This window comes from Carettochelys insculpta, chromosome 14 (assembly GCF_033958435.1).
Source record: "Carettochelys insculpta isolate YL-2023 chromosome 14, ASM3395843v1, whole genome shotgun sequence".
In the NCBI taxonomy this organism is placed as follows: Eukaryota; Metazoa; Chordata; order Testudines; family Carettochelyidae; genus Carettochelys; species Carettochelys insculpta.
The window spans coordinates 36,836,551-36,860,464 of NC_134150.1; the positions used below are offsets into that span (position 1 = coordinate 36,836,551).

The window sequence follows — 23,914 nt, forward strand, 5'->3', positions numbered from 1 at the left end:
GGAGGGGCTCCTGTGACCACGGCCACCCAAGAGCACTATTGCAAAATAAACCATAAAGGGTTCCAAAGGCACAATTTCGAAATAGTGCTATGGGCCCAGAAATGCTATTTAGAAATAGCAGGGTGTTATTTCAAAATGCATCTTGTTTGTGGTTGTGTTATTTCAAAATAACAAAATCTCAGAATATCATATTTCAGAATAGCTCTGCCGTGCAGACGTAGCCAGGATGAATGAACTATTGAATGGGATAGGCATAAGTCTCAGTTTAAAGGTACAATTTTGTCTCTCAGTGCTCTGATTTTCAGCTACACTCCACAAGTTCTTTCTTGCAAGAAAAAGAAGCAGCATTTAATTCAGCAAGGACGCCAAAAGAAGTTCTGGTAGGTGGTGTCCCTCGCCTACGCTAGTCAGTTTTACTGGAGAAGGAAAATGAGCAAAAGAGATCATTTTAATGCCAGGCAGTAAATATATCTGAAATGGGGAGGTGGTGTAGCTCAAGTGGGTGGCAGTGTGCAAAGGGGTGAAAGTATTGGTTAGCTTGTGTTATTTCTTGATAGACTTGATCACCATTTTACCTGAACCCTTTCGCCTTTTCACAAAAAGAGCATCTCCACAAAGTGCCCCATTGATTTCAAAGAATTAGCCCTTTATGGCAACACACAAATGGACAGTCTGACTGATCACTTTCCACAGATACAGAGTGGGGAGTTAAAGAAGCCTTGTTGCCTCTACAAATTACACTTTAACTAACATTAATTTCACAGCAGATGATAGTGTACATAAATGTTGACAAGCTTTTAACCACAAGATTATGAATTTTTATTTTCAGGATACTCTACTTCTGACAGAAATATTATTCTTATTGTCCTGTTGCATTGCCGTGGTAATGCAGCGTCATACAAATGAGTGCACTCAACAATGCAAATGGCTGCTCATTTATGTAGTCACGCACCTCATTTGCATACTCATGTGAGATCGCTGGCCTGACAGAGTCTTCTGCCAGCACAAAACAAGCCATGTAGACTGAGTTCTGTCGGCAAATGCTCCCTTGTCGGCAGCCCCTTATTCATCATTTTTTTTCAGGAATAATGGGCGGCCGACAAGTGGGGGGTTTTGCCTGCAGAACCTGGTTTACACAGCTTGTTTTGTGCCAACAGAAGCCTCTGCTGGGACAGTGACCTTGTGCTAGTGTGTAAATGAGGTGTGTGACTAAGAAATTAGCAGCCATTTGCATTGTTGATTATCCTCACTTGCTTGACCCTTTCTGCGGAGAACTCAGATAGAGCTATCCTATTAGATCCGATCTAGATTTCACACCAGGTAGACGTTAACCAGAGCATTATTTTGTAAATATTAGACTTTTCTCATGATTTAGAAATAACTGTACATAGTCTGAAACCAATAGTTGCTTGACACATTTTCATTTATTTTAAATCAACATGCTTTAATTTAAATATGCAAAAGAGGTTGTATTGAAAACTGCTGTGTCACACAACTGTTAGGTATGTAACATTTTAAGTCTTGGCTGACTTAACTAGACTTGGCCAGACAAATGATAGCATTTTTTTTTTCTTCTTGAGTCACCTGAGGCAGTGAGCTACAAAGTTGTAAAGATGACTGCATCCCAATCAATTAAGCATTCTATTGTCATGAACAGAAAAAAGAAAGAAAAAAGAAACGAAAAATATAGTTGCTGTGAAGCAATTAAATTAATTTGTGACCTTTGTACTGAAATTAACTAATGTGTGAAAAACCTCGGGGATGTTGAAAAGGAAGAGTAGAACACTGTAGTCAGAGAACGAGAGAGAGAGAGAGATTTGAATTTAGCTTCCTATTATTTTACTTACTTTTGAAATGGTAGCCTCCATCTCTACTGCCTTTCCTCTCGGGTACCCACCAGCCTCCTGTAGGAATGTATCTACAGGCCAAATGAACCCAACATTCTATTTTTCCTCCCTGGATTTGAAATGTTGAGTATTAAACCAATAAAAAAAAAAAACCCTTCAAATCATATTAAGTGACAGATCTACACTTGCCTGCGTGTGAAGTGGTACTGTTAAAACGGAAATGTCACCTTTACCCAATTTTTTGTACAAAGGACACACAGCGTATAAATTCTACTTTATGCAATACCATCTAACTGAAGATTCAGGATTTGTGGCTGCTGAGTGGCATGAACCAAAAACAAATCATAGATGTTACAGATGGAAAAGACCTACGAAGTCAAGTGGTCTTTTCCTTTGCCAGGGCAGAGCTGTTACCTAAGGGTGCACAGTTCTCAGTCTTATCTCTGAAAGTCTTTGCTGTGCTTAGGCTGAATCAGACATGTAACAAAATATTTTCTTTTTTTTTTTTTAGCATCTCTTTCATTTTTTGAGGATGTGTTTTTTTTTTTCAAAAGGAGCAAAGATCTGACTCTGTTCTGTGAGGTCAGAGGAAGAAATAATGTAGAAAAAATTCTATCTTCCTGGGTTTGACAAAAACAAATATATATAATTCCCGTCTCAGTGCTTTTACAATGTGTCATGGTTGGTGTTATTTTTATAAGTAGTTTTTACAGAAGGGGAACTGACTTCATACTGGTTAAACAAAACAAAACAAAAAAAACTTTGTAGCAAAAGTCACAAATTTCTATCAAGGCAGATCATTAAAAACAAATAGAATATCAATATTGCCCTCACAGGCCATGTCTACACGTTGAGTTGTGTAAATTATTTCGAAATTCCAAATAGCACCGAAGTTTGGCATAAGTGGCTATTCTGAGAATTCCATTACCCCTCATGTGACAAGGGGTACTGGAACTGGACTACGGTGCTTGAAATGGCAGCAGTATCCCAATGTAGCAATCACTGTGTAGACATAGTGATATAGAGCTGTCTGTATTAGCAGAATTTCACTGGCTACGTCTACATTGACCTGCTCTCCCGACAGTTTCATGCTAATGAATAGTCTCACAACTGCAAATGGTTGCTCATTAGCATAATCTCAAAGCTAATTAGCATAGCCACATGAGAGCTCCATCCTGGCAGAGACTGCTGCCAGCATTAAACAGGCTGTGTAGACCTTCCTCTGCCAGTTAAAAGCCCCTCTGTCACCAGCTCCTTATACCTGAAAAATTCAGGGACTTTTAGCTGGCAGAGGCAGGTCTACACAGCCTGTTTAATGACAGCAGCAGCCTCTGCTGCCAGGGAGATCTCACATGGCTATGCTAATTAGCCTTGGGATTATGCTAATGAGCAACCGTTTGCTATTGTGAGACTGTTCATTAGAATGAAGCTGCTGAGAGAACAAGTCAGTGTAGCCCTAGCTACTGGCTGTTTCTACACATGCCACCTGTTCCGAAAGTGGCATGCTAATAAACAGCCCTGAAGATGCTAGTGAGGCATGGATGTAAATTTCCAGTGCCTCATTAGCATACGGTCACATGATTCAGAGTCCAGAAGATCTGGACTCCAAAAAAGCTGTGTAGAAGCACGGCCTCCAGTGATCTCCCAGAAGGGAATCCTCCCTCCAGAAGCCCCCATCTCGGGGAGGTCAGAGGTGACGTGTTGTCATCCCCCCAGGATCTAATGCAGCTCCCAGAAACAAGGGCAGGTGGCAGGTCCTGCCCCAGATCTTTGGCTGGCATCGTGAGCCCAGGCATAGGCCTAGTAAAGTTCTTTTACCTTTTCCCAGACCTGTTCCATGCTGTGGGCACAGTGACCCCATTCTGCAAGTGCAGTGACCATCTGGATGTAGGTAATAGGGGCATTCCATCACTTGCCCTTGGGGTCATGGACAGTCTCCTCCTTGTCCCACATGTCCAGAAGGGCCTGGACCTTGGCCCCAATCTATGAGGGGCCCTGCTGCTTCATGCCCCAGGGTGGCTCCTGGAACCCCTCTGGCTTGTCCCTCAAGAGCCTAGGGGGATGCCAGGGGGGTCTGTCTGTGTGCTATCTGGGAAGGTTCAGTCTCAGGACATGGCTGTGGGGGCGTGGGAGACTGCAGTCTAGCTCTGCTGCTTCCACACTCTCAGCTTCCTGCCACGGGGTTTCCCAGATTCCTTGCAGCTTTAAAAATGGCTGGAGGCAGGCACCATAGAGTGCTGATTGCTGTGGACAGGATGTCACCCGGAGCAACTGTGTGGTGCCCTGGAAGCCTCTTCTGTCAACAGAAGGCCCCCTGGAACATCCAGACCAGATTGCTGTTGACAGATCTCTGTTGACAGAGGCATTAAACCTCACGGGGAGTGGGATAAGGCTGTCAAAAAAGTGCTGCATTCTGTTGATTTACTGTTGACAGAACACCTTGGGAATCTGGCCTCTAGTGTAGATGTAGCCCCTGCATTTTACTGAGTCTCTCCTCTTTTCCAGCTTCTCAGAAACACAGTTAGCTCACATTTATAAGATTATGTGTGGATTGCATACATTCCTTAGCTGAGGAAGTGAATCCAGAGCTTGAGAGACCCAGCTGAAATCCCAGACAAACCCTCACTTGTAACCCTGACAGGCAGAGTTGAACCTGGGACCTCTGGAACTTAGCACATTAGCTTCTACCCCTTGAGTTAAAAACCAGCTGGGTCTCAGCTAAGGCTGTAGGGGAGGTTCATTCTTTCTCTGTGTAAATGCTCTAAATTCCTCTAGATTGGACTGTGAACCACACCCAAAGGTGTGTGGTTTATCAGACACACAGGTAATAATGGCAATACAATACCTGGATCTTGGAACTTATTGTGGGATCACTGCCTGCTGTTCACACGTGACCTCAGAGGCTTTGACTGAGCACAGCAATCTGCCCAAGTACAATGAAACTGCAGACTCAGCACCTAATATAGATATGTCCAAAGGCAAAATCATCCATGGTTACACTTAACTTTATTGAAAAGGTAAGTCATTAACTTAAATGTCAGTGAATCAATACAGCTATTTGGATAGGTAAAGGGCACATTAAGTATATTTAAGTAAAAATTCCAGAAAAATAAATGTTGAAACAAGAAATTTCATGTATGAAAAGTAAAATAAATAAAATAGTAGATAACACAATGCCACTAGTTCCTTAAACTCTGTGGTGTTGTTACTGCCAGGCAGACCATATAGGTGAAAGAGGTGCCCGAAGAGATTAAACTAGTAGCCCTGTCTGTGGTGTGCAGTCAGAAGAACATTTTCTTTTTCCCTTTTTTTTTTTTTTATTGGCAGAGGTAAATAATAGTTGGTGTATAAAGTGTCGTGGTTGTTTTTTGGATAACATTGCAATATCAAGTGTGTCGCTTCAGACAGTTTTGTGAATTGTTTTAAAACAGACTATATCTAAAACCTAGGGCTGAGCAAATGATTCATAGAAACTAATTTACTGGACAAATTTAGTCTGTTTTTCTGCTCACAGAATGGCCGCCACAGATCATGATTCTGTTTTCTCTAGTGTAGCTATTTTATTTATTTATGCTTTTCTGTCTCAATCCCTGTAGTATCTGAGTACCTCAACCTTAATAACATGTGTCTTTTATGTGTTATATTTTTCTATATAGACTGGTTGTAAACAACTTGCTACTGATATTCAGTGTGTGATATCAGAAATTCAAGATGAGTAGATGAGTTTTGATTAGTCACAGATGTCATATGGTGTTGTTAGTGTCACCTGACTGGATAAAGATAATTCTTATTAGCCAGAGGAATGTTTTTAAAAAGCCATTGGAGCTTTGAATCTTTCAGGTCTACATCTTAAGGGCTGTGTGTGTCCAAAAGTACTTTGAAGATTTAGAGCTGAAATGAAAATTCAACAGTGGTTTAAAGTGATATTTGCATCAGCACAGCCAAATCTGACAAATTTCTAATTGATTTCATTTTCTTCCATGGCAGCTGAGCAAATTACTTTCCTCTCATTTGCATTCTAGCTTAATAACAAGTTTTTAGGCATTCTCTCACTATTTCATCTTGGGATATAGTTTACCTAGAGACCTCAGTGTCCCTGGACTAATTATGTTCATGCTCTACTTTTGCAAGACTGCTCACAAACTAAGCTTCGTTGCTTTGGAAGATGAGACCAGACTGCTTAAGTAGGTCTCCATTGTTTTAAAAGGTTGGCTGGCTCTTACTCTTGATGTAGTTCATTTACTTTTGTAGTATGTATGAAAACTTAGAGAACTACTTGCACAGTCTGTTCATGTGTTTACTTGTCTCTTTTATTAAATGAATATTTTCATCATTCAGTGCTAGCAGCTCAGTGCTTAAGAGAATTCTTTCCTACATACTTCTTTTACTGGTCATCTTCCTCTTCTATCCTGGTTCTCACTTGAACTAAAAGACAGTGCAGCTTTAAATTTGTGTGTCAAAGCTATGGTGAAGTGGCTGTATTACTGAAAGAAAATAAAATGTATCCTAGGCTTAGAAGATGTTTGCTGCTTTACTCTAGGAATTATCATGCTAAAATTAATATACTATAAACAAATAATATGCAAGCATGTTTGTGGAAGCTGCTTTATTAGGTAGCTGTGTAATCTCATTGAGCACTGGGTAATAAAAAGTTGTAGGCTAGCTGTTAAAGATTCCCTAAACCACAAAACAAGTGTCACTGCTTGCTCTGTAGGATCGATGTGTTTTGCTTTCAGTGTATGTCACATGCTTACTTTACACTGCCTCAGAATCGCCCACTGTATAGAGGCAAACAAATAAATTAATCCTGGAAAAATATGTTAAGTGAGGGAACAGGAACTTGACAAGAGTTAGAAAGATGAAGACCAGAACTAATACTAGCCAATGTAAAGTAGGGTAACTGCAATGGAAGGCATAGCCAATTTATATTTTTATTAATAGATTATAATGAAATATTTGAAGAGAAGGATAATCACATTTGAGAGGAGTTGTTTTAGAAAGATCCTGAGGATATGATGGCTGCAGAAAGTCACCAATGAGGAATTATGTAGGAGATACAGCCAAAAGGGAATCTACTGCAGAATGTTATACAACAGAAGTTACACCTATTCAGGCATATCTGCAGAACCAGCAATGAATGAAAAGTCAAGACCCTCGTATTTGGTATAATGGATGGTTTGCATAGGAGAGGCAGACCCCACAGAGAATGGGTAGATGATAGAGTAGATTGGTGCAGAGCTAGTCTACAGAAACTAAGCTCCTCTGAACCGGTTAGGGGGATAGCTCAGTGGTTTGAGTGTAGGCCTGCTAACCACACGGCTGTGAGCACAGCCCTGGAGGGGGCTGTTTAGGAATCTGGGATAATTAGATTCTTTTTCTTAAAAAAGCGGGGGATGCTGGGTCCTGCCAAGAGGGCAGGGAACTAGACTCGATGAACTCCCAATGTCCCTTCCTGTTCTATGAGATGTGTATCTCCATATAAATAGTGAGAGAGGCTGAGCCCATGGTTGTTGATGATGATGATGAATAAACAAACTACTTCATAGTGCAGGTGAAAACATCTTTAAAGAGGCAGGGAGTACCAAAGAGACTTTCCCTTGGAAATTATTTCAGCCTAGGAAGATCTGATGTATTCCTTTCTACCTGATCAGTCTGAATTGACATGGTTCTCCACTTCCTTTCTAAGCTTGGCCAAAACCAGTTGCTGATGAAACTAAATATTGACATTGGTGTTTAAGATTTTAGTGGAGTTGTGGGGACAGAGAGAAAACCAATGAAATAGGTTACTTCAGATGTACAGAATGATTGCATGCTACCTTTTTCTTATCATTAAAGGTCCAGAAGTTATTTTACTAATGCGAATGATTATGAACTCAATGAGTTTGTCCATGAACAGTGTATTTTCCAGTGGAAAAACCTTTACTTTCTTTGTCTTATAGATCTTGAACACTAATACAGGTTGAACCTTTCTCTTATAGCACCCTCAGAACCTGACCAGTGCCAAACAAGAGAATTTGTCAGACCACCAAAGGTCAATATTGTCTAGTAGCATTACCAGCACTTCCACTGCTTACTGGCTTTTAGAAGAAGTTTGGGGTAAATCACAGCTAAATAACAGCACAGAACACTGAGAGCCATGACTAGTGACTGTAAACAAACTTTATGGGACCACTAGGCCACACCCATGATAAGTAGTCGGCTGGCTAACTAAAAATCATGCCAGATTATGGATGTTGCCAGATGAAAGTGTTCCAAACTAGAGAGATTCAACCTGTATGTATTTTCAGTTAGATCACTCCCTGACCACAGGCACTCCTACTGGCTCATGCAAAAAAGAGTTTTCTTGGTTGCAAACACATCTTCTAATTGCTGTAGATGTTTCATCTTTCCATGTTTCATGTTTAAATTTCTCTTCTTTGCCCAAAAAAAGAAAATGCTGATTAGCAAAGGTGTGGAATTTACATCTTCTGATACCTGCAGCCAAGCTTAGACAAGATCTTGCTACGCTGACCTTTGAACTTGCTCTCATTAAGGCGTGGCTATTAAGTAACAATTTGCCATCTGCCCAGAGACATTAATAATTTTCAAGGGAATTATTCAAGTCCTACTGAGGTTGATGAAAAGAGATTTGGAGAAATCTCAATGAGAGAATAGCTCTAGACATTTGGGCTACATGTACACTAGCCAAAAACTTCAAAATGGCCATGCAAATGGCCATTTCGAAGTTTACTAATGAAACGCTGAAGTACATATTCAGCGCCTCATTAGCATGCGGGCGGCCGCGGCACTTCGAAATTGATGCGGCTCGCTGCTACACGGCTCGTCCAGACGGGGCTCCTTTTCGAAAGGACCCCGGCTACATCAAAGTCCCCTTATTCCTGTGAGCAGATGGGAATAAGGGGACTTCAAAGTAGCCGGGGTCCTTTTGAAAAGGATCCCCGTCTGGACGAGCCGCGCGGCGGCAAGCCACATTAATTTCTAATGAGGTGCTGAATATGTATTTCAGCACTTCATTAGTAAACTTTGAAATGGCCATTTGCATGGCCATTTCGAAGTTTTTGGCTAGTGTAGACACGGCCTTGGAAAACTCATATCCCCTGGAACACTGTCAAAAACAATGTATTTGAAAAATTCTGTGAAGTGGTGTTATTATAATTTACATTTAGGCTGCAGAGGTAACTCTGTATCTAATCAATGACCTTTCCTAGAGGGTAAATTCCAGCAAGAATTATTTGAGTGTTGGTGAAGTGCCTGTGGTTCTGATCTTAGATACCATTTCCCTACTAACTCTGAAACAGTACTGAGGTTTCAAGAAACCCCATGTTGCACATGTGGCTTTTTAATTATGCAAAGATTAAATTCAGCGTTTCCGATGAGAGGGAAATTGAAGCTTTCCCTCTGAAGGAAATGGCCCATGCAGGCAGTGAACTCTAGAATCGAGTTTTATTAACTATTGTGCTATATGTCAAATTAGAATTGGTACAAGCATGCATTTTGGGCACAGTTCACCTCCAGGCAGAGAATCAGCATGGTGAATAAGCGTCATTAATTCCCAGGAGGGTTGCAATGGAACTCGAGTGGTGCATAGGCCATGTGCTCCCTTTGGTCGGGCCTCAGTTTTGCTACTTGCTTGAACAAGGCATTCAAGGGCTATTTGGCAAATGGCTCTATATGCTGATACTTCGTTTTCCTAATAAACAAATAGGAAACAGCATCTGAAAAATGCCATGACATCAGAATGGTAAGGTTGCAAAGTTAAGCTCTAGAGGGGTTAGTCAGTGCCAAAGCACTGTGATAAACACAGGAGGTGCCTACAAGGAAGTTGTTGGACAATGAGCTCTTGGAAAATAAGCCTGTAGATTCAGGCAAGGATATATGCTACCGGGCCTTTTTTTAAAGGAACACAACTGAAATACTGGGCTTCTAGAATGGTATGTGCATTCTTCAGCCATTTCCATTCATCGCACACCGTTGGATAGAGAGTGAACATTTGTATTGTCCTCTAGGAATAGACATGTGAATACTATCATTGTATAAATCCATAGAACAAACATTTAAATAGAGTGGTAAAAGGGATTGTTACTTTTTGCATGGTGGTTTTTAAAATCTCTCTCTTAGGTGAACCCATCTGATTGGATAATGATTTTTCTTTTTTGCAGTTGCATCACATTGTTGACTCATAAGTGATTTGTAATCTGCTATATCCTCCAGGTACTTTTAAGTACACCAGTATTTTCACCTAGCTAGTTACTTCCCAGTTTGCAGGTTTGCATTTGAGTTTTTCTTCCTAAGTGTAATGCTTTGCACCATGATTTATTGATGGTCCTCTTGGTGATTTCAAACCATTTCTCTAATTTGGCTGTCATTTTGAATTCTATTCTTGTCCTCTAAAATACTGCAACCCCCTCATAGCTTGCTGTTATCCACACATTTTATAAGCATATGTTCCGTAATCCATGTACTCAATCAAAATTTTGTCTCAGGTGTTAACCCTGCCATTAGGTGCAGTTTGACAGCGACCCATTTGTAAAAAGTCTTTGAATATGGTCTTTCAGACAGCTGTGCATACGCCTATAGAAATTGCATCTAGACTACATTTCCTCTGTTTGCTTCTGAGACTATCAAGTGGGTCCATGTCAAAAGCTTTACTGAATCAAAATATGTCACATCTACTGCATCCCCCACTGTTCAATGGGACAGCAAAGCTGTGGTAAATTCCACATCATTGGAAATGTATAAGAATGGGTTGGATAAGCACCTGTCAAGGATGATCTAAGTTTATTTGGTCCTGGTCAGCACAGGCGAACTGTACTTGGGGATCACTTGAGGTCTCTTCCAATCCTACATTTCTATGATTCGAGTCCTGATTTAAGAAAAAAGGTATGATACACTACCTACCATCATGTCTTTCCTCCCAGCAAGTATATTCTGGCACATTTTCTTATATAAGTAGAAAGAAAGCAAATTTTAAAAAAAAATTTGTGAAATTCCTCTTGGGAGTACAAGTATACAGACAAGTATACATGTTCTGTACCTTTTTTCCAAAGAAAAATGTAATTGTGAAGCATAATGATGAACAGCAGCAGTCACAAATAAACCCATCAAGTCCAAATGTTGCATAATCTGACTTTCCTAATGCATCTTATTAGCGCAGATCAGCACTGTGCGCATTTGCACAGACTTTATATTCACATTATTTTTTAAGAATATGTATGCCGCAAGCACAAGAGCTACGTGTTGTTTCAAGTAAAGTAGGTCCATGGAAAGATGTGCTTTCACTATAATATACTTTAGATCAAGCATGTGCAGATAAGCCTGACCTGAGAAGTCAAACATGTCAAAATTTGGCAGGGTGGTAGATGCACAATGGATTTAGAGTTTAGGTTTAATCTGTCTCTTAGGGGGATGAGGGGGTGAAGGAAAGTGAAACTTCCTCACCTCAAACAAGCATGAAAATGAGTATAAGAGCTAGAAAATATCTCAGAAATGTTTCAGCCTGATTTGTTTGCAGATGAGGTAGATATTGTGTCAGATCCTCTGCTGATGTAAATTAGCATAGTAGTGTGGGTTTCAGTGAAGATTCGCTCATTTTTGCCACCTGAGCATCTCGCACACTACTTTGGCTCTTCTTAGTTTGTGCAGATATTCTAGCAAATGAATTTACTGGTCACGTGGTGTGTAAAAATGCTACATGTTGAACCTCTCTAGTCCGGCACCTGCAGGATCTGACTGGTGCCAGAGGAGAGAATTTGCCAGACTACAGGACATTAATATTGTCTAGCAGCATTACCAACATTTACACTGCTTACTGGGTTCTTATAAGACATTTAGAGGTAAATCACACCTAATCACCAGCACAGAATACTGAGAGCCGGGACTGGTGGCTGCAAACAAACATTATGTGACCATAGGAAACCTGACCACAGCCATGATAAGTGGTTGTCCAGCTAACTAAAAATCATGCCAAATCATGGATGTTGCCAGACAAGAGAGTTCCAGATTAGAGAGGTTCAACCTGTACCTTTTAATTGACTGTTTGAGAATATTCTTGAAAAGCAAACTTTGAAGCTGGCAAACTTAAATATTCACAAAGGAATAGAAGAGTTGGGTTAACTCAATGAAGAAACATAAACCATATCATGTTACCTATGTGTGCAATAAAAATTAACTAGCACTTCATTATTGAGTACTTGCTCTCAAGACACAGAAGAGAATTATTTGGCACATAATTTGAAAAAAAAAAAAACATACATCTGAGGAAACTGAAAGGCAATTTACATGCAAAAGGAAAGAGGCAAAATTAATCCAATCAATTAACTATAGTGTCTGTCATCATTAACCAATGGTGCGTAGGACTGTCATTGTCATCTGCACACCTGACACTAAGGATGTCTACAGGGATGTGTTGAAGACCAGATCAGAAAATGCAGAAGGGTACAGGCTGCAAAAAAAGATAAAATGAAAACATCCCATCAAGGGCTCCTGCTCACAGCAAAATCCAGGCGAATGAAGTAGTACATCATTTGTGCTGTCCCTGGATCCTATGGAATTAACAGTTTCCTTTGTCTCACTGTTGCCAGGGTTTCATTTGATAGACTACATGGTGCACAAAGAAATAACCTTAACTCCTACTGAAAATCTTGACAGCTTTCTCTTGGTAAAAAATAAAAGTCTATTTTTTTTCCTCAAGAAAACCAATACAGATGGAGTCCCCACCTGCTACAGATAGATGAAAAACTGTAGGATTTTTTACCCTAATGTTGCTGAAAAATGTGTGTGGCTGTGAATTTTTGTGTGCATGCACAAAATCAAAGCTAAAATTACAGAGTTCTATCCTTTCAAACCTTAGCCCTCATCTAAAGCCCCTACTTAAATTGGAGCCCAGTTTGGGCACTGACTTCTCGGTCACTGTGCACTCTGTAATAATCTCTGTGGTCCATTTTATCATTCAAATAATCTGGTGAGTCTGATCATGACAGCTGCTGAGCACTAGTCTCTCTGGTTCTCTTAGGGTCCCAACTTTGTTTGCTCATCCTTCCATTAGCCATTTGGTGACATTCTAATTAGAGAGGGAAAGCAGCTGATGCACCTTTTTGAGGCAAATTTTAACGTAGTTCTTGTATTTGATTGATGTTGCACTGGGAATATTACATGAGTCCCTGAAGAGAACTAAGTTCTAGTTGGTAACTGGGGGAGGCCACTGGGAATTCATGCTCACAGATAAGGTTCAGGGGTGTGAATTTTTGGGTGGAGAAAATTTTCAAAATATGACCATTAAATCATCAAAAATTGTGTTTTGCACTTCATGAGATAGCACAGTAGGAAATATCACTACTGATGAAAGAAAGGTTTTGAGATATATATTTTGTTAGTTATGTTAGACTCCAATATATAAGAAAGTAGCATGGAAATCACATTCAAAATGAGACATGGGCAACCTATTTGTAATTAATTATTAGGGCAATTCATGTAGCCCCTGTTTCTTGTTCAGAAACTGCAGATGAACCACTCATGAACCTCCTGATTTTGTATGGCATTCATAATTTTGCACAGGCTGAACCTCTCTAGTCCAGAACCCTTGGGACATAACTGTGCCAAACAAGAGAATTTCCTGAACCGCAGAAGGTCAATATTGTCTAGCAGAATTGCCAACACTAAGACATTTAGAGGTAAATTACAGCTAAATGACAGCACAGAACACTAAGAGCCAGGACTGATGACTGTAAAAAAAACTTTATGGGACCATAGGAAACTTGGCCACACCCATCAGACGTGGTCATTGGACTAACTAAAATCATGATGGATTACAGGTGTTTCTGTATGTGAGAGTGCTGAACTACAGAGGTTCAACCTGTGCTGAAATTTAGTTTGCTGAAGAAATGTCAAACTATGGATTACCAACGCTTGAGTGTTTGATTATTGTTTATTTTCCATATGTGACTAATTGTCCTTAGCTTGCCAACATCCAAGAAACTCAGGGTAGGTTTTTAATTCAAAAGGTGTCACAATTTTCTGTGACTCAGGATTGAATAAATTCATACTACTAGGAGACATTACACTGCCTTTCAGGTATGTGAAATTTATTTTTCACTGTCATAGGAGGTCAAGATGTTTATGGGCGCTTGCCCCAAATCTGAACCCTTCACCCAAACTCATCTACACATCGGTCATCAGGGAGCTTCCAGAGCCAAACATGGATCAGAATTTTGTGATTCTCTGTTTCTAACCACACATGAGCTCCAAATCTAAACCATCTTAAGTGCTGTGGTAGTTTGAAATTTGGATGACATTAGTTCTACCATACAGACAACGTTCTACTGCAGATGACTGCATCTTTGCTAACAAAGATTCACTGTGTTCTTGAAATGGATATAGGGTATCTTCCTTTCTGTCCTGCATTGGTATGTAGTGTTACAGTGTACTCTTCATATATTAGTTAAATTCCACCCCAAGAATGACTGGTGTTCAATGGTAAGTGAAGCGCTGGTTGACATCACACAACATCGTGTTCTCAAAATATATAAGCAAGTATGAAAGGTACCTAAGCAAACTAAGAGGAAAATGTAGTGGGGAAAGTGATTACCAAGGTAAGTGGAAGATAGCCAGTGGCTGAACTCTACCCTTCACCTCTTGAGATTCTGTACCATCTCGCATGCCTCTCCCTATAGTATTTTGCTTGTTTTATTACCCTCAACTTATTTGATTAGTGGAACATATATTATGTAATTCATATTTGCCATAGGGGATGATAGGCTATTACAGGGTTCCACAGGTAACTTTGCTGTGCTACATGTAATTCCCTAGTTAGTGAAACTTAAAATGAGATTCAATTTAAATAGTGCAAAAATAATAACAACAAGAAAATAATTAGTCAGAACAAAACCAATTTAATCAAAACTGGCATTCAGCTCAATGTGCATGAAAGGAACAAAATAAATAATGAGAATCAAGCAAGCAGAAATAACAATCCAGCATCCAAATGCAAGTTGAACCTCTCCAGTCTGGCACGCTCTCGTCTGGCAACATTCATAATCCAATGCGATTTTAGTTAGCCAGACATCCAAGCGTGGCCAAGTTTCCCAAGTGGTCCCATAAAGTTTGTTTAGAGCCACCAGTCCTGGCTCTCAGTGTTCTGTACTGTTATTAAGTGGTGATTTACCCCTAAATGTCATCAAAGAGCCCAATAAGCAGTGGAAGTGTTGGTAATGCTGTCAGATAATATTGCCCTCCCGTGATCCAGCAAATTCTCTCACCTATCACTGGTCTGGTCCTTATGGTGCCAGAGTAGAGAGGTTCAACCTATAATGCCCATTATTTCCAAGATAGGCTGCATGTGTTTATAGTTAACAGGCCAAATTATAAGCAGATGATTGAGAAACATAATTGTAATGTAGATTAGACAAGTCTATTCATTAAACATACTCATCTATTTTTATATGTGTGTACGACATTTGTTTTCAAGACCCAAATCGGCACACAAGCAACTTCTTCCATATACCTGGATCCCTGTTGAGCTAGGGGCCAACTATTATAGGATCAGGACCCTTGTTTGTTTTTGAACAGCAGGGCCAGCACAACAACACAGGTGTGTGGTTTGACCAGAATTCTTTTTATAGCCTTGTGCTTTCATGGTCAGTTCAAACAGCATTTTCAGCTTAGTAAAGGACCTATCCAGCTCTTGGAGTCATTGGAAAGACTCCCATTAACTCATGTTAGAAGAGATCCTAATTGCTTCTTGGGTCTTCTGTAGTCACCTGTCTGATGCAATGTAAAGGATGACAACCTAAAAAAGGCAGTTATGGTTCAAGGTGCCACACCTGCAAACACTTCTGTTTTTAAATTTTCTAAGATAGGAACACTAAGAGGTGTACTTTTTATTTCTGTGTCCTTGATTGCCACTTTTCTACCATATAATCAATGGAGCAGCCACTCCAGGCCACGGTGCGCAGGAAGCATACAGCATTAATTAGACTATTATTTTAAAAAGTAATAGTCTTTAAAAAGTTGCCTGTTTTCCCCACAATGTCCATCGGTTGAATATAGAGTATTCGTTGGTATTTTATCTCACGTCACACAGGTGTAATTGACTAATGTGCAAGGTACAAGAGGATCAGGTCACAAGAGTTCCTGTTTGGAGCTCAGACCACTGGTAAAGACCCTTAAATGCCTAAAAAGTCATTTCGGGGATTGCTCCTGTAGAATCCAGTCTTCCAGTAATTGCTTCTGAACCAGGGTGAGTTAGCTGCAATTGTTTAATAACATGTATGCAACCCTGTAAATAACTTAATGTATTTTCCCTTTAGGAATAGTTAAAGAATGTGGTGATCTGCTCAGTAATAACCACACACGTTTCCCATCACCTAGGTCTGTAAGAACTCCTGACATTTGAAGCTGACCTACCGAGTTGCCATGACAACAAGAAAAAGAAAACATCAGATCTGAAGATCACAGTTTACAGTTACTGTTCTTCACTACTAGGCCTCAGTTGCTCCAGATTCAGTTTAATTTGCAACCTCACTTAGTCTATCTGACTGTACGTCAGTGTTTGACAACCTCTGCCCTTACTATTGTTCCATAATGGATTTCTCTTGCAAGATGCAAGGTTTATGCGAATTTTCACTGAATGTTAAAAGACCCTGACATCTCAACTTGACCGTCTGGGAGCTGAATAGAGAACAACTTCATTTTTTAATATCTGTTGACTTGTTGCTATTCAACTGTTCAAAAACTGTCTGTGGGTTGGTATTTGTATATGTATGAATGTATGTGTGTACATATATATATATATATTTATATACAGAGAAGAGAGAAACAATAGGTTTAGCTTTTATGAGACATATGTCTGAAATTTGGAAGGAATGGGCAGAGTAGCAGAGCCACAGATGAGTTATATCATAGGTAAACCCATTGTGTAGGCTGTTTATATGACAGCATCCATACAAAAGACAAAAGGATCTGCAACTATATCGTTAAAACTGTCATGTCAGTGGTGCGAGCTGTGCCAGGCCAGTCCTCCACAACATCACTTCTTTTAACTTCGGCCCAGTGAACAGGAGATGCCAAGTCCCAACCCCCCAGTTTCCGATCAAGATTTCTTTCCTTCAGACACAGGTGGAACTGATAAGGCAGCAGTGGAAGCATCTTTTCACTCCACATTACAATGACAGTAGCACAAAGAAGCTTCAGAAAGCAATTAATGCAAATACACTCTGGGTCATTATCTAGAATACTAGGCTATTCCTGGCCTGACTTTAAAGGGACCTGAACCCAGCCAGTATGTTTACTCCTGCAGATAATTGTTTGCTGGTGCAATGGATGACATTTTAAACTTCTCAGTGCCTGATCTGCAGGGGCAATCAGGCAGGTAGACTTTTACGTGTTAGAAGGTCTATGAGACTAGTGGATTTCTCAGATGCATTGATTATCTCTATTTTGACTCCCAGACCACGAAGTCCTGTTCTCTCTCTACTGCCATGCAACTCTCATTGACATCCCCAAGAACAGTGAGGAAAACAGATGCCCTATTATATAAATATATTCCTATATATATATATATATTCATATTTATAGTTTGAGTATATATATATATATATATATATATATATATGCACACATACATATACATGTACAAACTGTTTTCAATTCAAAGTAACAAGATCATGTCTCTGTGTGTGTGAAATAGCCACACTTGTTTGCAAACATGGAATTAAAAGGTGTCCATTATGTATGACTATTAATCATTTTTTTATTCTGTGAGCATGTAAGGTAAACAAAAATCTTCTGATTGTATCAAGATGAGCATCCTGTTAATAAACTGTAAATGATCCATCAAAGCTCACACCAAATTTTTTATAAAATTAACACACACACAAATACTAGCAACAGACTGTACTAGAGCTTGCCAGTAACTAGGGTAAGGTAAGTGTCTTAGATTATTTTAATAAACTTGCTTATTTCAAGTTTAATCAACAATGCTTTCTTATGCAATAGCTCTTCACAACTGTGTTTTCGGTTAGCATTTTTACAGTACTTAAGGATCATACTGTATATTGTCATTACGCTGGTGAGATTATATGCATCCCTTCCACATCATGTATATGTTTCAATATGAAAGCTTTTTTGGAAGTATAAAAAATAAATTCCAAACACACATTTATTTTTTTCATGATATTATGCTAAATATTAAATGTGTACTGGTGGTGAAAAATTGCTGTACAATAGCTTTTCTCTGACTTCCTGTATTATACCAAATATTACAACAGGTCCTTTTTAATTAAAATAATATTAATTAATAATGATGACAGCAAAAGAGTTAGCTTGTGTTGTGGACTTCCCGAAATTTGTAAATTTCTTGATAAGATATAAACCGTCTTGATACAAAAAGCTGGTTTTCTCTGAGAGCTTAAATCATAAAGTCCTCACCCAGGAAAAATTCTCACTGACCTTGTTTGTTTGTTTGTTTTGTTTTCTCCCACAACACATCCTAGATGTTTGAGTTGCCAAAGCAGTCCTTGGAGGTCAATGGAAGGTTCTTCTGACAAAGTGTTCAGAAAGATTCATGAGACAACTGCAGACCTTTGAACAGGAAGTGCCTGGTCTGAAATGTTTTTTCCCTTCCTAATGAGCTCCTTCCTCCCCTAGCCTATGGGCATCATTCGAAAGCTCTCAGTGCAGAAACTCCCACTGATTTCACAGCGCTGTGCGTGAGAGGTTATGTGAAGTTCACCCTGCTTTTTGTTCCAACCAAGGATTCCCTACACACTGTGGAGCCTCCTAAAGGGAGCCAAATCCAGGAACAAAACTTTTGCTTAAATCTGTCCTAGCAACACGCTGCTGAGTAAAGCCAGTTGCCTACCACATGTCTGTGCAATCAAGAGTCCAGAGTATAGAATAACCACTCCAATAATATTGCAGTCTCTTGACCTTTTCAAAGGGTGGTTGTCAGTGGTTGTCTCATGCAAAATAACAGGGATTTTTTGCAACCTCGACCCCTACTTTCTCCTGTCCATATGTCCAAGGGCTCCAGCCTGAGCTAACAGTTGGGCATCCTTGGCACAAAAAGAGAAGATATAGCTGCCTTCTTAATGTTTCTTTCTCACTTCGTCACTGCCCATATTTTACCAAGAAGACCTACCAAGAAACCCAATAGGCCAAATTTTACAGCCTTATTCAAGTGAGACGTCCTGTTAAAACTTATGGGCCCCACATTACATGAGGGAAAAGGCCCAAGATGATCTCAATTCCTGCAACTCAGGAACTGGAATAATTTGGGAGCATTTTATGTCATGAGACATCAGAAGAAATCAGAAAGACAGAACTGCGGAACTTTTACATTTCCTTTGTTTGCTGGATTAAGTCTGAAATTTCGTCAGGTCTATCTTGCTGATTTTAATCATCCATCCGTTATTTTGACTTAGCTATTTTTGTTCCTATGACATTTATTTCTCTCTCTGTATGTATGTGCAACATATGCAAAGTTGTCTGTATTTTGAAAGACACTGAATTTAATCAGTTTCATTTTGAAGCATACCCCAAACTGCACTGGTATAACTCATTTCATTTCCAAACCCCATATTTTCTGGTAAAACAGGAATCCAATATGACAGTTATTAATCAAAGACTGGTGTTGATTAGCAGAGTAGATGTGTCATTTTCAGTGTGCTCGCTAAAAGAAACACTGTCAATACACTGCATGAACGTGCTCGCATTACGGCTATGTACGTATATTAATGTGCATTATGTTCACTAACTGACGGTAAGAAGATCAGAACAAAAGAAAGCCAGCTTAATTTCATGGTGGGTGTCAAATAAGAATTATATTACAGTGGAACAATATTTTGGTAATATATCCATGGAGCCAGATTCTCAGCCCATTTCCACCTGGGTAAATCAGGAGTAACTCTAGTCACTGGCGTTATTGAGGATTTTTTTTAAAAAAATGAAAAATCAGTCTCTTCTCCATAAGTCCCTATAGCTTGAGCTATTTCATCTCATCAGGCAACACATTTTTTATCAGCGTACTGTAAATAGTAAAGTAACGTAATTTGCCATAAGACTTGGGAAATACTTGATCTAGTGTGTCTTGAACTTAAGGAATTCTAAGGCTGTGTCTAGACTTCAGGCTCCTGTCGACAAAACTTCTGTCAACAGAAGTTTTGTTGACAGAGCACGCGTCCAGACTGTATATCTGTCAGAAGAGATCTGCCAGTAGGGAGCCTTCTGTTGCCATCCCTGTACACCTTGTTCCATGAGGAAGAGCATATGTCTTGACAGAGGGGGTGGGGGTTTCCAACTTTTGGCCCTATGTGAATGGGCCACATGTCAGAAAAGCCTCTCCTAACCAAACTTTTGCCAGCAGTTCTCAGCAATCTAGCCATAGCTTAAAAGATTCACTTCCTTCATTGATCCCTATGAAATATTTCTAAGATCGTTAGCAGCATTTTGTTTAATTGTTATTTAGAATAAACTCAGCTTCTAATCAAGTAAGTCTTGTTTGTCTCTTGGGTGCTCATTTAAAATAGGGGCCACTGTAACACATGCTCATTTATTAAATTAAGGATTTTTCAATCTGTTAATAGGTCACCTAGTTTGGGTATGTCTACACAGATAAGTTATTCCAGAATAGCTTATTCCGGTGTCATTGATCCAAAAATAAGCTATTTCAGAATAAAATGTCTACACTACAGAGGAGCCCCAGAATAAAAATAAAGTATTCTGAAATAGTGTGTCTACACACAATAGAGCTTATTTTGGACGTCTACACAGCAAAATTAGTTCAGATTAGTTATTCCAGAATAGCCCCTATTCCCTGACTACACAGCCCCTATTCAATTTCAGAATAGGTGGTATTCCTCATAGAAGGGAGTTTACCAGTTTCAAAATAAGCCTTCCATTATTTTGAAATAGTGGTTGCATTGTGTTCATTAGGTTATTTCAGAACTGGAATGGCAGCTGTTATACTGTTTGATGTTTAGACCTACCCTTTAAATGCTTTATTTTGCAATTACAGAAAAAGAGAAGCCTGTGTATTATACCTCTAGTCATTTCTTTGCATCACTCTTTTTTCTAAAGCACCATGATAGCTAATGTTCACCCTCTGTTGCCACCAATACACTTAGCCATTTGATCCCACAGAAGAGTTTTGTACTCAGGTCACATAGTTATTGTTGGGCTGAAAGCCATGTTCCTAACAAATGTGTTCAGATAATTCATATGAAAAGGATGAATAACAGATGAACGACAATACAAATAGCATCAACTTGTCAATAGCAGGTCTGAGAGAGAGAGAGAGAGAGAGAGAGAGAGAGTGTGTGTGTGTGTGTTCCCCTGTAGAAACTTCTGCTACCCTAGTGCTACATCTCCCAAAGGCAGCAACACCTTCCCCATTGCCAAAAAAAAAAAAAAATTCTTGCCATTTAATTCTTGGTGATTTGTAATCTTGAGGTTCCCATGTAAACTATTTCAGAAGACAAAGTTATAGTTATAGTCCATGTGAAGCAGATACAGATAACTATTTCACTGTATAAAATTTATAGCTCATTGCTCTTACTACTTTACCAAGCCACAAGTTATGACGACCTCTTTCAATGGACAAAGGAATGAATACACAAATTCTCAGTGAAAGTTTCTAGTTGCACAATTGCTATTTCTATGCTATGTGTGTGTGTATAAAGATACACACATACATGGGGGGGCGAGCTTACACAGCATGGAGATTTGGAATAAGCAGTGAAATTCGATGAATTATGGATGAACACACAACTCAAGCAGAGGCAAGGGTTATGCATGGTCAACCCAAACTGCCGAAAAATAAACAGTTTATTCCCACCTCTGATGTTGTATTGATTTAAGCCACACTCGGCTCTTACCCCTTCTGTCTCTCTCTTTTCACATTGCTTTATATAATTTGGTTATATGCATTTGACAACACCTTTTGTTTTAGTTTTCTATGGACCTGCAAATCAGGAGCAGTGTGAAGGAGGACACAGGAAGCAGCCTAACTTTCTCTGATACCAGCAGGATGACTATAGTGCAAAGGTTAGCCTCAGCCGCTAAACATTAGCCTTCTCCTCTGCATTCATAAGTTACTGCATTTGATTATGTATTTCATCAGTGGAGCTATTTAAGAGCAGGTTAGATACATGTCTGTTTGGGATGATCTGGATGGTACTTGGGTCTGCTGTGAGCTCAGGGGCCTGGATTCCATAAACTCTTGGGGTCCCTTCCAATTCTAGTAGTCTATGATTCTGTGATGTTTTGAGGTTAAATTAATGTAATCTATGGAAACACTGCATATATGAGCATGGATATGTGCCCTGTCCAAGGAGTCTGATTGTACAATGAATGTTTGTAGGGTGACAAAGTCAGTACAGACCTGCTATGCGTTTAATTGAAATATCAAATGGTAACTTGTATCATCACATTTCCCCATAATGAACTCAGCCTCCTTCAGTCATCATCAGGCCTTATTTTTAAATGATTATCTTTTTGTTAAAGTTCGAGCAAGGGGACAAAAAGAGGGTTTTTTTGTTTGTTCTTTTGTTAGGGTTTGAATCTTTCATTCAGCTACTTTTCGAGTGAATGATTCCTTTAGGCCCTAGTTGCTGAATTGCTTGCTGTTTCTGAGGTGTAAATAAACGTTTTGATTTATGATGTGGTTGCAAAGAAACTTATAATTTATTTGTGAAATGCTCAAATAAAAGATGTCTGGGCTTTTATCCCTTTGTCTGGGCTTAAGACCTTCCTGAATCAACGTTACACAAAGGGAGGGGGGGTAGGCATGATCACGCTGTATATTCACCCTTTTATGGGTGACACGGGGTCTGGATGCACATCACACTGAACTAGACCAGGCTTCTCAGAGGCAACACTCGGTGAAGGCTTGCCAGGACTATAGGTATCCCAGACTTTGCCTTACCACACCAACCCGCCCCCCTCACCGGTAGCCACTGCCGCTTTCCTGCTGCCCAGCACTGAAGCAGAGGGGCCAGAGTGGCAGCTACCGGCCAGGAACCCAGCTCCAGCAGCAGAGAAGAAGGAACTCGCTCAAGCCCCTGTGTGTGGTTGCTGTTCCTCCACAGCTTTGCTGGCCCTGAAGCCTGATCCTTCCACCCTGCTAGCTCTTACCAGCTGCAAGTAGCTGGTGTGCTGCGTACTGCCACTGGGTGTTGCCATGAGACCTGAAACAGGGGCCCAGTTCTGCCCCCCAGAAGGGGAGTGGCCAACGGCAGAAGGGGTGGGGCCAAGGCCATTCAGCCCTCAACACTGCTAGGTATATCAGTGCTGCCCCCACTACCCTACAGCTGGAGAGGCACTTCCACAGCAATTCAAAGAAGCCCAGTGCTCCAGCCACCACCACTGCTACTTTTGCAGTGGGAGCTAGAGTTTTGGGCCCCTTTGAAAGGCTGGGCTTGGGGCTGACTTTCTCATTTGTGCCCTCTGACCCGCTTTTGGCAGGCCTGGCTCCACACTGGGGGGAGCTGGTTTTAAGCCGCCAACTTGGTCAGGGACTTGGAGGGGGGGTGGGGTGGGCGGGGGGCACAGGAAAGGGTGTGGCATCATGGCATCAGCCCCTGCCATTTTCTATCTGGCCCACTTCAACCTCCCCACTGGGGAAATGCTGGCCGGTCCTTGAAAAGCCTCCTCGGGTGTTTTGAGTAAGAAAATAAATTGGGCTGGTTACACGGATGCCATTTGAGAGGGAAGGGAAGGCATAGCAACTGTGTGTATTGTAGTCCCCTGACAGGCTGCGAGAGAGCGAGGGAAAAGTACACACCTGTGTTCATTCCTCTCACACCTGGCTACTGCGGGGAGGGGCTAAAGGAGTGACTCACACTCTGTGTACTTGCTCTCACTCGCTGATAGGGGAACGGGGAGAGGTGCAAACGACATCGTGGTGTGCACAGCTGCTGCCCTCCCAAAATGGTGTCCTGGGTATTTGTTGTCCATAGAGTGGGACCAGGAGGGCCTACTGAGTGGAAGAAGGCCAGAGACCTCACACCAGACTACATACCACAGGGAAAGTGGTGTGCATCAGCTCATTTAAGCTACGTCTACACGTGAAGCCT

General features: G+C 40.4%; 1 protein-coding gene across 1 annotated transcript in view; it reads left to right on the forward strand.

Annotated features, from left to right (window-relative positions):
- CDH13 (cadherin 13) overlaps window positions 1–22,549 on the forward strand; it is an 876,776-nt gene extending 854,227 nt beyond the window's left edge. Inside the window, exon 14 of the mRNA XM_075008353.1 lies at window positions 16,212–22,549. Within this exon, the coding sequence (XP_074864454.1) occupies window positions 16,212–16,219 (8 nt within the window). The 3' untranslated portion in view covers window positions 16,220–22,549. The remainder of the gene's footprint in view (window positions 1–16,211) is intronic.
- Window positions 22,550–23,914: the final 1,365 nt, after the last annotated feature.